Source organism: Maylandia zebra, linkage group LG7, assembly GCF_041146795.1.
Source record: "Maylandia zebra isolate NMK-2024a linkage group LG7, Mzebra_GT3a, whole genome shotgun sequence".
Taxonomy (NCBI): domain Eukaryota; kingdom Metazoa; phylum Chordata; class Actinopteri; order Cichliformes; family Cichlidae; genus Maylandia; species Maylandia zebra.
In genome coordinates this window covers 62,943,537-62,960,220 of record NC_135173.1, presented here as the reverse complement: position 1 = coordinate 62,960,220, position 16,684 = coordinate 62,943,537, and the positions used below count along the sequence as shown (strand labels likewise).

The 16,684-nt window shown below is 40.1% G+C and overlaps 1 protein-coding gene across 5 annotated transcripts in view; it reads right to left on the bottom strand.

Annotated features, from left to right (window-relative positions):
• The window catches only part of kiaa1549la (KIAA1549-like a), a 123,978-nt gene that overhangs the window by 64,532 nt on the left and 42,762 nt on the right, over positions 1 to 16,684 (bottom strand). For 4 of the 5 annotated variants that reach the window (XM_024803020.2, XM_024803019.2, XM_024803022.2 and 1 more), the window contains exons 2-5: positions 9,782 to 10,501; positions 6,312 to 7,127; positions 5,575 to 5,690; positions 1,749 to 1,971 (exon numbers count right to left, since the gene is read on the bottom strand). In XM_024803020.2, the coding sequence (XP_024658788.1) occupies positions 1,749 to 1,971; positions 5,575 to 5,690; positions 6,312 to 7,127; positions 9,782 to 10,501 (1,875 nt within the window). The remainder of the gene's footprint in view (positions 1 to 1,748; positions 1,972 to 5,574; positions 5,691 to 6,311; positions 7,128 to 9,781; positions 10,502 to 16,684) is intronic. The other variant, XM_024803021.2, reaches the window with a different exon arrangement.

Below are 16,684 nucleotides of genomic sequence, written 5' to 3'. Positions count from 1 at the left end.
GTTCTCAGTCGCTTAAAGCCACTATGTAGGGTTCATGAACATACACTAAATACACTGAATAGTCGTAATGGTTTTCATAAACACACTCATCTTTGCATACAAAAGAAATCATATCTTAAATGAATAATTCTTACAAAGCGGGCCAGTTTGCCCATTTACAGTCATGAAATACAGAACAAGTAGCTTTAATTGAAACTGTGTGTCTGATGAGACTGCTGAGAAAATGTTTTACATCTAATTAGTTGCTAATGCAAAAGTGTACATTAGATAAACAGCAGTCAAAGTTGTAATTAACACTAAAAACATTTTTAAAGCAAAACCATAGTGGGAGCTTGTTTCCAAAGATTTTTGCACATTTTTGCAAATAATTTTATTAATTAGAAAGGAACAAAAAGATGTCGCATACATACCAAAAAATGTATGCACAGATAAAAATGCACAGAGATTTGTATAAAATGTACAGAGATATGTATCACTGTACACAAAGCTTAGGAAAAAACTGCAATAACATGATTGGTATTTTTTAGTTTCTACGGCAGGGGGATGGATTAAACCACTATTTTACATGGAAAAATGCCTTCTCTGCCCATTAACAACTACCATCTTCAGCCCGTGAAACAATATTACCTCAGCGAAATGAAGAGAATTTCAGAGGTGATCATTATTCTTATCCTCCCCGTTATTAATATGTTTCTTTTTCATGAATGCAAGTTTAAGAAAAGGATTAATTATAGACAGTAAATTGTCTTTCCTTCTTTTCTTGGGAGAAATAAATCTCTCTCTTATTAGCTTCTCTTCATTAGTTCCATAAAACCAGAGCTGAATTTAAAATGCTTCTTGATGATCGGGCCCCATCATTTCTTAAAGACCTCATAATATCACGTCATCCCAATAGAGCACTTTGCTCTCTTACTTGTGATTCTTGGGGTTTCCAGTGGAACCAGCTCCCAGTTTGGATTCGGGAGACAGACACTCCTTCTGCTTATAAAATGAGGCTACAAAGCTTATAGTTAGGCTGGATTCAGTGACCCTGTACAGTCCCTTAATTATCCTCGGGTTGCTGGGATACTTTCCACGATGCACTGAGAGTTCTTCTTCACCACTTTTGCCATATGCTTGCTAATAAGAAATCATCTGACTGTGGAGGGTCTTAACTTTACAACATAAAGTGGCTAAAGGTGCCTGCTGTTATGCAGTGCTGCTATATAAATACAACTGAACCGAAATTAATAATATAATTAGTGATACCAATTCAAAAGTACCAAATTCTACAGATTTAAAAAGTACAATACTTATTTTTTAAGGAAATCTAATCTGTGCATGTATATTTTAACTAACAATTCAATAATTGCATTCATTGTCCTACTTTTGCTCCCATGAGGTTTCGATGTGTGTCTGGGTGGGCATGCTGAAATGTGTTTTTTTAAGAGGCTTACCAGGCTGTCTGAATGAATGGAGCAATTTGCCTTTGCTCTGCAGTCGTGGAAGTTTGTATGGGATTTAGGGTATCAGAGAAGAGTAAAGGAGAGCAGACATGTAATCAAAATTTTCTAATTTTGACTCAGCTCTACTCTTCCTCTGTGTCCTCCTCCCTGCGTTCTCTCTCCCTCCCTTTCTCTATACATCTTTAACTTCTGCTTCCTCTCATACTCCACCTCCATCACCAGATCCTAATCAAGCTGGTGCTGTGAGAGCCTCTTGAGTAAAACTGCTCCATCATATCTCATTTTTTTGTTTGCTTTCATCACCTGTTTTCAGCTGCAGGTGAATATTTGGAGCAGGCACCCAGGTTGCCACGGGAACCAGAACTGCCTTAACCAATGGCGTGTGCTGCCTGATGTCCGACAGCAGCTTGTCAAAACCGTAAACATTCAGGGCTCTGACAACCATGGCGGAAATGTAGACAGTTTTCCCGTTGGTCACGTAGTATCCCAGCGTCACGTTGTGGGGGCTGCAGTCATCGTGTTCCACCTGTGACAGAGATGCAGAGGAGAACAATACAGGTTGGAGTTTGTTTTTTAAAACTACATTTATATCTGTATTTCAAGGCAGACTGTCTTTAAAGCATTGTTTACCTAGTGGATTTGTGTGCTCATTTTAAAGCATACACACTGCAAAGAACTGCAGAAACCATATCAGAGCAGAAATCAACTCTACCAGGTGACACGAGCTTAGAAAACTACACTGTACACCAAGCATCTTTGTCTGATACATGTTGTTCTCAAGCGATGGGCTTCAAATATAAATGTATCAGACTATGAATACTTATAATCCTGGCATTTTTTTTTAAGTCAAATCTGACTCAAGGGAATTTTATAGCTTGAGCCCTCACCAGTCATGAATCTGATGAACCGTGTCCCGGAAAAACACACACAGACAACAATCGGCGGTGAGTCAAGGCTTGTATTTCTGGAACTATACACTGCCCACTTTCCTCTACCTTCAACCACACTGAGCTGCTGTAGCTTGTGTTACTATGGCGTCTTCCTCTTTCTTCATCCTTCTTTTTCCTCTCCTCTCTTCCCTGGCTTCCCCGGCTAGTCCATTTCTCAAAAATAACACATCCTTCTTAGTGAAACTGTATCTCATTAACCTTCTCTCCTACTCTTATCCCCTCTACTTTCCATGCAAACAGAAACGAAAGAAAGTTCACACAGTTTTTCAAACTATAGCTACCTGCCATCTTTGTTTAAGCCCTTTTCTGTTTTAAGTTCTTGTCAAAGCTTTAGCCCCAGTTTCTTCTTTAGTTTTTAATTATACTCAGCGACACATTCCTTTATTCCAGCACCCTACCTTTGGGTTTTGCATATCATTAGAAAACAAAAAAGAGCTTTTGAAGCTCTCATTTTAAGGGCTAAAATGAAGAAGAGTGGGAAAGTCAAAGTATTTCTTGCAGATATTATGTGCGGTTGCAGGAACAGACTGGTTGTCCTCATGTCCTCCGGTGTTACGGCTGGTTTCCTGGCTACAAGGAAAACAAGTGAAAGTCAACTCGATCCTGTGACGCAATCTTCTAACCATAAGCACTCTGTAACTGTCAGCTTGTTAGCTTGTATTCTTTGTTTTGCCCACCTATTTACTAAAGAAGCACACAAACTATTAATGACTCATTTATGGAGATTCCAGTACAGTAGCTGAAAAAGCAATTATGTTAAAAGACATGGTTCAATGACACAACATATTAAATGTAACCTGCAAGTTAATTTCATGCTGTTTGACAATCCCTGCCCACGCTGAAGCAATGTTTCGCCTGCGTATCACTGCTTTTAAAGATCTGTTTCCTTCCTCTTGTTGTTTCTATTGTCAAAGGACTGATCCTGACTGCCAAATAATAGCTTACGTTATCTGATGGATAGGATGAAAACTCAGGAGATTGAGGTTGTGTGTATGTGTTGCAGGAGGGTTAGATGAAAGTGGACTGCAGCTTTGAGATACTGAGTCACTCCAGCGTGAGCTCACAAACAACTGGATAAAAATAGAAAGAAAAAAAAAAAGATGAAGACAGACAGACAGCAAGATGAAGGGAGGCAGGTGGACAGACAGAGCCGGGCAGGCCCAACAGGCGTACAAACAGACAAGTGAGACAGACAGGTTGGCAGAAAATCAATCGACTTAAACCCAGGGAACAATCAGATTGGAGGGAGACGGAGAAAGGGAGCAATATGAGAAATGTAAACACTGAGAAATATGCAAAGGAAACAAAAGTCAGAACAGAGACATGATACGGAAAAAAACAGCAGAATGGGAAAATTATGTGAATGAAAAAAACGTAATAGCTCATTCTTAATTTGTTTTACATTGTAGCGCATGTGAGAGAGAGAGAGACAGTACAAGGGTGCGTAATAACCTCTGAGTAAACTGCCTCGATATTCAGCAGGTCATAACAATTCAGACTCAACCACAGTCTGCATTAGTCACCTCTCTAGCACCCTTCATGTGAATCCTTATGAAGTGAATGAGGAGGAGCATGTGATGAAAAGTATTGTAAACTGATGACACACTCACATATAGAATATCTGAGCACACATGAAGAGCAAAAATCATGGCAAAACAGAAACACAACAAAAAGATTTGACTGCAGCATTGCGGCGTGGTCCTTTTAAATATAATTTATAGATCTACAAAATTTCTTCTGCAGTATTAAATGCACTAGAAGATTAATAATGTGTATGCAAAAAACTTGTATTAGCCTTAATAGCCATTTTATTTGCTTCTGACATATGTCTTCTAGCCACTTATCCATTGCTGCTGTGGTCTGATCTTTCTGATCTAATTAGCAATAATTAATTATTGTGAATTGCTCGAAATACAAATTATTAGTTGAGCATACTAGTGTTAGCTGCTAGCTTAGCACCCTCTGATCACTACTGGCTCCAAAAAAAGATGTTTGATGCTTCAAAATGTCCAGAAAACAACGCTAGATATGTCCATCTTTTATGTACAGTGTTTGGTAGTTATGGGCTGGTCAGCTGTGTTAGTATGAGGGGGCGGAGCTCTGAGCACAGGTTCGTCATAGAGAGACATGATGTCACTGGAGCTTCCGTAGTTGGCCACACCACGACGATTCCCACAGTGAAACCCTTTACTTTGCTATCAGAGAACCAGGGATTACAGGAAGTAACCCAACATCATTGTTTTTATGATTTTTATTATGTTTTTGATCTTTACCAGTAATAATTTAACAAATGCCTTGCCATTACTGACCTTTTCTTTTGGACCCTTATTACACAAACAGATGTCTGTGGTTACAGTAATGGCAAAAAGAAAAAAAAGCGCAGCCTCTTCGGTCACCTTGAATGAAGCTGAACTAAACTTCAAGGGAGTTTGAGCTTTTAGGAGGGGGCTGAAAGCACACAGTTGGTTCTTTTCAGAGTCCCTTTAGGAAACACCACGGCAGATCGTCCCCCTCCATCTCACCTTATCCTTCACTACATCCATTAATTTTGTCTGTGCTCTTTCTCTTCTCGTGTCTGGCAGGACACCCTTTCAACATCCTTTGCCCAGAATATCCACTTTCTCTCCTCTGCACACCTCCAAACGATCTCATCTCCAGTTTGAACTCCTGTCTTTTCGTTCATGCCACAGTCTCCGAAGCATACATCATAGCATGTATCACCAGCATCTTGTCAAGCTTCTCCTTCACTCTTCTGCTATCTTTATCACTGCTGACACTCATCTTCATCGACTCCGCCCTGCCTCCACTCTCTTCTTCACTTCATATATTCATTGTAACATCCATCTTCTTCTCATTCACACACATGTATTCTGTCTTGCTTCTAATGACTTTCACTCCTCTTCCTCTGCCACCTGATTCCTACTTTCACTGCAGATCATAATGTCATCTGCAAACATTATAGAGCTCTCTGTCCTCCTCTATCAACCTGTCCATTACCACTGCAGACAAGAGGGGGCTTGGAACAGATCCCTGATGTAATCCCACCCCACCTTGAACCAATTTCTCACTCCTTCCACATACCTCCCCACCGTGTTGCTACCCTCAGACATGTCATACATGAAAAACCAGTGAGCGGAGCTTATAGAAAAAGAAGAAGACGATGATGAAGAAACACTGACCTGTGCATAAACAGTGGAGTCATTCAGGGCTCTCTGCAAGGCATGACTCAGACCTTTGGAGAGGTGATGTTTCAGTATGAGGTCTAAGCGGTTCCTGCGCAGCTCAATAGATAACACTGTGAAGATGAAAAAATGTAATTAGTTCTCAATCACCGTGCACTATGTCTTCATATGTGCACATTTACATAATTTTTATGCTTTAATAAATCTATCAGCACTGCTTCTGCTGTAAACTTAAAGTATACTTACTTATATATCATGAACAAGCTCAAGTACTATTAAAAGCTTTAAAAAAAACCACAGCATCGCTGCTATGTGCAATCAAATGCTCACTAATGTGTGATGTGTGGCTTTTTATATTTGTTAATGGGGAAAGGCTGTACTTACTTTTATCCAAGTTTTAATTAATTTGTGCACCTCTACTGACATGTTGGCCACATAATAGGCACTTTCTGCCTGACTCTCAAATGCGGCATTTTGTGTGCATTCATTATTACTTCATTATTTTTTCTGGAAGATAAGATGGTAAAGTCTGCCTGTACTTAACACTGAGTGTACTTTATGTAATTTAAAGGACATGCAGTACCTAGATTATTTTTATGAGAGCTCTCTGATGTCCTAGCCATTCATCTTACTAGCTTTACTTATTCTTCCTCATCTTTCACACAGTTTCTATAAATGTTAAGAAATCCATCATTATCTCATTATCGCTTACCGGTGATGTTTTGGTTTCTTACCTGTTCTAACCCAAAACTTTTCAGTAATGTTGCATGGCAGAGGACTTTCCTCTGCACTGGTACTAGATGGAGGAGGAGATGGAGTAGTCTGGATGAACACAGTGGTAGCAGGCGCCTTTGTTGTTGTTGTGGTAGAAGTAGTAGTAGTGGGAGCTGTAGTAGTCGTGGTAGCCATGGTGGTAGTAGTAGTGGGCTCAGGGGTGGTAGTGGTAGTAGTTGTGGTGGTGGTGCTGGTGCTGGTGGTAGTAGTCGGGGGAAGAGTAGTAGTAGAAGCAGTAGTCGGGGCAGGTGTGGTTGTTGTAGTGGTTGCAGGTTGAGTTGTTGTGGTAAGTCTGATGCTTGTTGTTTGCTGCGTAGTGGTTGCAGCACTGGTATTTGGCGATAACGTTGCATTGTTCCCAGTGGTTGCTGCCTGATTCATCATATCATCGGTGGTCACAGTAAGAGTGGTCATTAAGGGTGTTGTTGTAGTTACTGTTGTCAGCTGAAGACTGTCATTGGTCACAGTGTCCTGGCTTGTGATGTGTGTAGCCGTGCTGGATTCTGGTGGTGTTTGTGCTCTTGCAGTTGTGGGGAATGGTAAAGTTGAGCTGGTAGTGGGAGACAGAGGCATCTTTATGGTGGTGGTGGTTGTTGTGGTGGTCGGACGCCGTGAGGCGTTTCTGGTGCGCACAGGTGCAGTGGTGTTCCACTGGTGGGTGGAGAAAGGGCTGGTGACATTGGCAGGAAGTGTGACATCATGGTCACCCACTGTGGACAGGAGTGATTCGGGAACTGTAGGGAGATCCCAGGCCGGCAGGCTGCTCACTGAGTCCTCTGTAGGGCAGAAAACATGAAAATCAGTCATAATAAAGGATTTCCAGAGACTCTGAATATAAAAACTACTCAGCCTTTTTTCGGATTTAAATGGAGCACAGCATTAGTTCAGCTAGTTCATCTCAAACAGGGTACACAATTCAAGCTGCAACAATTGCTACAGATCTGCAAGCCACTTTGTGACCCACCACTTCAGCACTTCCTTTCACAGTATTTCTAACTTAAATGAATGCTGTGTCTGACGTCAGTGATGCCTGCTTTGTTCTGTTTGGGGGTCTTGCTTTTTCCCACCCCCACTACAGTTTTCCCATGTGTGCACAGCAAAGGATGGAGAGGTCCATAAACAATGCCAGTGTGCTGCATACAGAAGTATCGCTCATCTGTTGATTATAGTGGTCCTGAATGAACCATACATCTTATATTAGGTCAAACATGAACTGCAGAAAGATAAGACACTTGAAAGTATTGGTGCTATTTTTGGTATTTTATATCATCTGCTGACCTACATACAGCGTATGCAATATATAACATAAGAGACTACAGGCTGATAGCAAACACTAATGCAGCTACACTTGTCTTTGACCTGAATCTGTAATATTTGACTCTTAAAAAGTGTAAACACAGTTTTAACCTACTCATACCACACCTATATGCATATATGCAAAGACCCCTGAGCAACCAAGTTTAGAGCAATGTCTCTTAAATCCTCATTAAAGCACTGCCATAGGGGTATTTAAATCTAAATAAAGTGATGCAAAGGAACCAGTTGCCTGATAACAGCAAACCAGCAAGACTCAGTTTTCACTTTTGTCATGAATGAAAAAGATGAGGTTTTTGTCCAATTGAAAGCACTTAGATGGACTGCATGATAGTTTCAATTTTGAATGGGAAATAGAAATCCAATTATAAAATGTGAACCAGAGAGGCATTTAAATGAAAGGGGTTTGTTTAATCCATCTACATACTGATGCGAGACGCATATTGATGAGTGTAGAGGAAGCTAAAGTAAACAAGAGCCAGGCGATCAATGAACCTTTTCAGACCAAGCTGCGGATTCATTCTTATCAACACCTGACGACTTCAAATATTGTGCTTGTTATGTGACACAAAACTCTGAGCAACAGGATATTAGCTTTCTGCTCACTCGTTGATCAGAAGCTAAAATATATGTGAAGGATTTACCTTGCTGATGTCAGCGCTATAGATAATGATGGCATGACAGGAAGCAGGGGAGATACGAAGGTGATGAAATGGGACAGGACATGAAGGATGCTGACAAAATAGTGAGGGCGATGATGGGATGATGAAGATGATGCGCCTAAGTGGCTGTGATGATAGCAATGCTGAAAATTACAATTTGATGAAAGTAGTTAAGAATGACGATTCATAAAAGATGACATCAAAGCCGATTTCGCTGTGTGAAAGTGTGCTGTAGGCTTAAAAAAAACAAAAGCTGAGCAAAATTAGCTGACTGTTTGCTATTCACTTATTATTGCCACAATAGGCCTTTGTGCAATGACGTAAGCAGAGTTAATGCATGCCATTATTCAATTAGGGGGAGCAATTAAATTCCACAGTCCCTGCAATCAGGTGATCACATTAAAGCAGTCTCTTTATGATTACTTTTCACGGGATGCCAAATACAATACTACATTGTTGTGCATGATCGTTCAGTGGCACATAATCCTCAGAGGAGTCTTGCTATTCAGAAAGGTGAGAAACTGCTGAGACAATTTGCAAGTCACACACACAGCTCCACACACGTTTAGCTCCAGTAGCTAAATGTTGGTGGGTGGGTAACAGTGTGATCCTATTTTATGCTAGTTTAAAGTTTGGCCGGAGTCAGAGGGTCAAACAGCTTTGTTATGCTAGTATAAATAGCATGCTTCCTGCCTGTCTAAGCAGACTGTATAGACTGCATGGGTTGTTTCATTTCATTCTTTTAACTACACTGAAGTGATACCAGAATCCTGAGGGTCAGGCTATAGTATGAAACATCCACCCAAACTAGCATTTTTCATTATGTAGCATGAACCACAGCAGATGAATTATACTTTGTATACAGGACACCGTTGCATTGCATGTAACCCATGAACCAGTGTTTGGAGCAAAAACAGGCCCAGATTTCTTGTTAACAGCAGTGGATCTTAGATGAAAGCTAAGCTAGCAGGCTAATTAGCTATAACTAATTAGCCGCTTAATGCTAATTCAAAAATCTTAGAACCGATTAGTTTAATCAAAAAAAAACCTAAATGTATTTTAGCTTATATCATGATGTGTATGCAAATCAATGCTTACTGAAAAAAACATTTTTTTTATATTTAAACTAAAGTTATTTTTTAACTGTATGTATTATATTTGTAGGAGAAATGACGAAAGCGAAGATGAAGACAGTAAACTTCATCTCAGTTATGTTTCCTCAAAATTGCATTGCTCCCTGTTGTACTCGAAGTCTAACCACTACTTACCAAGATAATTAGTGAAAAATACTCATGCTGATGAACACACAATTTCATCAACTCCTTACACTGTTTCTCTTGTTTTTCCTTTTTAGGAAAAAACTATTTTTTAGTCAGCAGTGTCTAGTTATGGTTGCTAACACGTAATCATTGTAAAAATGTGAAACATATTCAAATGGCAGAAATATTACATACCAATGGTGGGGCTACTGTTGCTGTTGGAGTATTTAGTGTTGACAACAAGCACAGATATATTCTGTGATCCTGCTGTGTGACTGTCTTGTAGTGTACTAGCTGGAGAGGAGGAGGATGTGGAGGAAGAAGGCAAAGAGGATGCTTTTGTCGTAGAGGAGGAGGTGGCTTTGGCCGATGATGAAGAGGAGCTTTTGGTCCAAGCAGCTTTAGACAGCAGCCCTAAAGGTTTTCCAACCACTGGAGCCTGCAGCTCTGCTGTCTCTGCCAGCATGGTTAGGACAGATGAGAAAGCTGCCTGCTCTCTTCTTTCCTCTCCATCTGTCTGTAGCCTCCGCTGCCCCAGCCAGGGAGCTGTGTCCCCAGGCATGCTCGGCAGGTCTTCCCCTTCTGTGTCTACGGGCCTCCATTCTGCTCCGACTTCAGCCCAAGCACCAGTTCCTGTCATAATCCCAGTCTCGGTAAAGACTTTGCCACCTGCTTCAGCACGCACTCCTGCTTCTGTTTCTGTCCAAACTGCTGTTCTGGCTTCAGCAAACACTTTTGCCTCAGGCCAAGCTTCAGACCCAGCATCAGGACCAGTGTGAGGCCCATCCATTGTATCCTTGTTGTTAGCCCCAGCTTTGTCTCCAATCCCAGGGGTGGCCGAGAGGTTGGAAGTCACTGCGGGGTCCAGAAGCAAGTCAGCCTGCCTCATTGACTCATGATGACCTCCCTCAGCTGCTGGAAACAGGGTGATGGAGAAGGAAATGGGGAAAGAAAAAGAAAGAATAGAGTTTAATTAGGAGTTCTGGACAACGGCACAATAGTGAGCAGTCTTTGACTCATCAGTCCCACAAGCTAGACAATTACTTTTATGGTAACACATTCCCGTCCATGCACAAACACACACTTGTGAGCACACACAGCTGGAATCCTCAGATCATTAGTCCTCATAATGCCATCACAACTTTCCAGATGCCAGGAGATTTTAACTGCTTTGCTCATCACTGGGGAAAAAATAAAAGTTCCTCCCTCACTCTCTGCAAAACACACACACACACACACACACACACACACACACACACACACACACACACACACACACACACACACACACACACACACACACACACACCTTCTCTTTTTTACCCCTCTGTCTCTCACACATTTATCCAAAGGGATTAAAACTGCAACTGTGGAAAATAGTAATAATGTCTAAAGTAGGTCACTTATGTTTTTAGAGGATAAAGCATAGGGAATTAATTTAGATGTTCCAGAGTGCATTAGGACACACACACGCACACACACACGCGCAAATCCTAATCAGCTGTGATTTCACAGATACTAATCTGATCTGTTAGGTTAGCTGTGCTACGCGTGGCGTTATTATTCCTAGAACATACACAAGCGCTCAGCTCACAAGTCAAATGATGAGAATGATCTGTTTTCCAGGCAAAGTTTGGTGTGGCTTATTTTTAAGTAATCACAGTTTTGTGGCGTCATTTTTCATTTGGTAAACATCAGATGATACGTGGAAATGGAGCAACAAAGATAACATTCAGTCAAAGCATTTAGCTCCGGCCTTTATCTCCATTCTGTAAACTGTCTTCATCTTCTCAACAAAGCCTGAAGGTTTGGCAGAGAAAGGTGATCATCCTGCCTAATACATTCAGGCTCAAAGGCACCTTGCCTTAGTGGAAATGAACAAGGAAGAAATACAAGACTGACCGTCTGATTGGCTTGCTGGACATCTCAGTGGGTGGTACGGTTTACTGCATTTGCTCATTTGTTGTGAAGTCAAAAGGTTTGGTTTTGGCCTCAATCCAGGTAGATGCTGCATGTTTTTGGAGGGTTTTTTTCTTTTTTTTCTTTTTTTTGGTTTCCAGCCAAAAGATTATAAGAGAAGTAAATCTGGATAGATTTTTTTTCAGCACACACTCATTTTAGCCTGTGTGTTAAGTGTGCATGTGTGACGCACACTTCCCATGCTCCCCATGTCTCTAAGGAGGATTGGTTAATTAAAAGACAGTGATTCTGAGCAAGAGAAGCTTTATAGAACTAGCTCTGAGCTTAGCTGCTGTATATCCTCTGGACACCTGCTAGAAAGCCTTTCAACCACTGCACTATTAACTACCACCAATCTGTTCCTCATTAAAGGATGTCATACTATAAATATCATTTAAAGTGGAAGTTAAGCTACTGCAATTTATATTGCAGCTGCTTTATGTTATAGCAAGCTAAGCTCCAATAGCAATCTTTGCTTTTAATTAAGTTTAGTTTCTAATGTCCTTTCTTGTTTCAGTTTATTTATTTATTTATTTTTAATATTTCATTTTAGCTTAGTCTTTTGTGGTAGCTTTATTGTTTTCAGTAAATGGGAGAATTTGAAAAATCCGTACAGGTATTACAATAAAAAAGGAAATTATTAAAAGCAGTGGTGTCTCAGTCTTGTAGACCTCCAAAGTCTGAATGAACATGTCCATCAAAAACTCATCAGGCAAGTTTTGATACAATTTCGATACAAACTAACAATTCAATTCAGTTTTATTTATTCAGCACCAAATCACGACAACAGTCGTCTCAAGGGGCTTTATATTATACAGTAGATCCTACAATAATAGATACAGAGAAAAATCCAACAATCATATGACCCCCTATGAGCAAGCACTTTGGCGATAGTGGGAAGGAAAAACTCCCTTTTAACAGGAAGAAACCTCCAGCAGAACCAGGCTCAGGGAGGGGCGTGGCCATCTGCTGCGACCGGTTGGGCTGAGAGAAGGAAGACAGGATAAAAGACACGCTGATACTTAAACAACGGATATTTCTGCTCTGATTTTTATTCTATTTTAATCTGTTTTATAGGTTTAAAAAATCGTTTGAGTTCCTTTAAATTTGTATTTTAACTAAAATGTTTTTTTTGTTTTTTTTTTTTTACATCTAGCTTTAGCTATTAGTTTCGTTTTAGTTAACTATAATAACCTTGAGAGGAATGTGATTAGTAAATCTACCCTAAAAGTTGACATTTGGCACATAGTTCTTGATAATGTTTAAAAGTAAAAGTGGTACAGAGCATATTAATTTACTGTAATTTGTACAAACACAAGTACACAATACTTATTGAGGAGTGTTTTCTTTCCATAGTCAACTTTTTGTTTCTTTAAGTATCTAACAGGAATCTGTTTATTTGAATGGATGAATGAATGGTCATGGAATGAATGAATGATGGACGGTGTCGAGGATGGAAGGCCTTTACCATATGCATAACTGTTAGCAGTGATTTGAGTGTTTTCTCCGCCAACAGTTGGCCACCTGCTCAGGCTGAGAGCAACATATGCGACTCTACCATCAGACCTCTGACAAAACACTAGGATAGAAGAACCTCTACTGAGAACAAATATGGACAGGATGGATGGATAGATGGTAGGTGGATGGCGGAACAGAAAATATGGATTAAAGATGGATAAATGTAGATCTGTCCAGACATGATATGCTTTCTCTATTTGGAAAAGACACACTGAGCTTGTCCATGTGAGAACATTCGGCTTTTAGCAGATTATGAGAATCATCACATGAAAACGATGCACAAAGCAGGCCGTTTAGGTCGTACTATGTATTGACGATAGCGAGTTTCCAGCTGGCATTGTTTCTGCTGATGTCCCACTGCATCTCTGCAGATGCCAACACAAAACCTGTAAAACCTTGCCAGGTCACTGCAAGCTTTCTGACCACTTCGGCTTGCTATTTTCAGGTGCCTGTGATAATATCCGGGTATAATCTCTTTGGTCAGGGCTTTGCCTTCCTCACTCCTGTATTCCATGCTCAAAGCTTCCGGCCAACAAAAGTTGATCCATGCTGCCGCTCTGACTGAGCAGGACAGGTGGTTAGGAAGTGTGAGAACAGAACTGAGCCAATTGGTCGTCAACATGGAGAGAAAAACTGAGGAGGGGGAGTGTGGCAGCTCAGTCTGCCAACCAGCCAACTGGTGGCTGGTTTTCATTCAGGTAATTATCACACATGCTGGATTAAAAAAAATCTAAATGTCTTGATCTCCACCTCAGAGCTGCAGGCAAGATTTGTCTATGTGACTAAACTACATAGTACATCTGCAGTACCACCCTGCAGTACAGAAGAGTGTCACATTATGTGCACTAATGAAGACACTGCAGTTTCAACTCATTAGGCCAAATAAAATAGCATTGTTAGTAACAGGCAGAGTGTTTTTCACATACACAATGCAATCAGTGGATGCGCTCACAATGCCGGGACCTTCAGCAAAAGATGTCATCATGTCACGTTCAGCCTGGTGTTCTATAAAGACATTAAATTCATTTATCAACAACGATTGCACAAAAGCTGCTCAGGATGGTTACAAGTCTTATCTCAAAGTGAGGCACACTGAGCACTGCTGTGAGGGACAATTTTCCATTTCACTTTCACAAATTAAAATATTTACTTGAAACTTTGTTGTAATTATCAAAGTTTCCAAGGAATGAATCACTGGTGATCTAGTGTATATTTTAGTTGGTCTACCTGAGCTAATACTAATGTATTTAATGTAATTAAAAACTAGCTTGCAAATTGCATCTTTATCTCTTAAATTAGCAGTGGTGAAAGGCTAAATGTTAACATGTTACCATTTTTATTGCAAAATTTTAAGAATTGGTTGTCATGACCTTTACCCTTGCGGTTATAGCTTCTTTTTTTTTTGTTTAGTCTATTTTATTTTAATCTGGTATTCCCAGCATGTACAGTTGTGCATTTACATATCTAGCTAACACAGAGCAAAAACAGCATTTAAATGACCTGAATTTTTACTTTAAGTGTTTAGTGAACTCTATCATATAAATGCATTTAATGAAAATCATCCGTCTTTACCTTACTTACTGTTGTTCCAGACTGGGTAGTTACTGTAGGGTACATTATTTTAGCTCGTTCGCTGGAAATCAAGCTTGGACTGAATAATATGGTCTATTTATTTTGTTAACAGCTTATCCACTTATCCCAGCTGTCAAAGGGTAAGAGGCAGGGTACACACTGGACAGTTTGCCAGAGAATTACAGGTATATGCTGAATACGCAAAACAAATTTGCAACTGCCGTCAGAGCATGTGTATGTACAACTGATTCAGCTGAATTTAATCCAGATCATTGGCAGGGGTATTTTTACATTCATTTGTTGTCTAAAGCTTCAAAGCTCACCAGTTGGTGGTGATTTTTCAGTTAAGGTAATTGCTAAAATGTAAGACAAATAGAGGTCACACTCACAACCAACATGCTAAGGGGCCAAATTCACTAATATGTGTGCAAAAGTGTTTGTCATTTGCAAACAAAACGAGTGTGCATGTTGTTCTTAAAGTTTTGTTTAGGATAATGAAACAGATTTATTCTGGACTGCCTTCTGCGGTCCTTCATTCTGCTGGAGGTTTCTTCCTGCTAAAAGGAAATTCTTCCTTCTCACCGTCACAATGTGCTTGTTCATAGGGGGTTATTTGATTGTTGAACACTCTAGGATCTTTACCTTACAGTAAAAAGTGCCTTGAGGCAACTTTTTTTTCCTCGTTTGGCACTATATGAATTACTATTTGTACAATGCATGTGTGTTTACATTTTGATCATTTGCACATACACAAACCGTTGGGAGTTGCACATTTCTGTGCAGAGTAAGAACAACTTCATGGGACAAAATTGAATTTTTTTGTGGACTGGTGTTTAAAGCATTTGCATGGTTTAAGCACCTATCTACATATTTGTCTCTACACAGTGCTGTGAATGAGGTCCAAGGTCTCTGTGTAAAGCGAGACTGTGAGGATCATGGAAATTTTTTTTCTCAATGCTATTGTTTTTCCTTTTAAAAAATAAAGTGTTTGACTTGCTACCAGGACTCCCACTCTAACCACAAAGCACTCATGTACTCGATGTGGTACGAGACTCAGTGGGCGTAATGGTAGTCTCAAGCCAATAAATTCTATCCAACACAGTGAGGCCGTCCAACAGGATGGACATGTAACCATTTCCTGGGACTATTCAGGACATCCATCTGTCTGTGTGGAGGCAAGAACAGAAAGCAGTTTGGATAGATTGTTGGAAAAAAAAATAGATATTTAGAAAAAATTAAATCAGTCAGTGATAATAAAAAGAGGCGTACTAATCAAATCGTACTCAAAAGGTGGCTTTTATGTTAATATTTGAGTTGCTGTCTTTAGTTTAATTCTTTAGTGATGTCTGCCAGCATATTAGTATGACCAGGACTGTTGCTTTGACAGGATCTGACAGCACTGAAGCAACCCAGACACTCCATCTGTTTGTGTGAGAAACAGCCCAAAATTTCCACAAGGATGCAAAAAATGCTCATGTGATATAATGCAATTATTTAGGTTCTTGAGCGTTTAAAACAATCTGTCTCTCATAATGTGTATGTGCAAAAGAAAAGTAATGCAGCAGCAGTTCTGAGAAGTTTATTATTCTCTGAAGGGGAGAAAGCAGCATTTGGAAAGTGTGCCGTGTTCTCAGTAATACTGCTAAGAGCTGCCAAAGTGTAAGAAAACTGCCTGACAACAACAACTACCCATTGTGTGAGCTGAGTGCAGCACAATATCACACCGACTAAAGAGTGTGATAACAGGGAAGTAGGCCTACTTTTCTCAGGATTTATAGTTAAATTAATGTAAATATGTACTGTTTGTGTTTTTTTCCTCATTTACACCTTTAAGCCAAACCAAATTGTGGAAACCTCCAGAATACAGCTGATCATTAAACATTTGATTTGATGTGGCGATCCTATGCAAGGAACCATTTAAGGCATCCAAGTTCGCAGACAATTTTCTGCACATCTGCAACCTACTTTGCAACCCAGCATCACGTCAGCTCCAGTTAGCATCGGATCTGTTGCCACTGCCTCACTGCTCTTTCCAACTCTGGTTGTCTA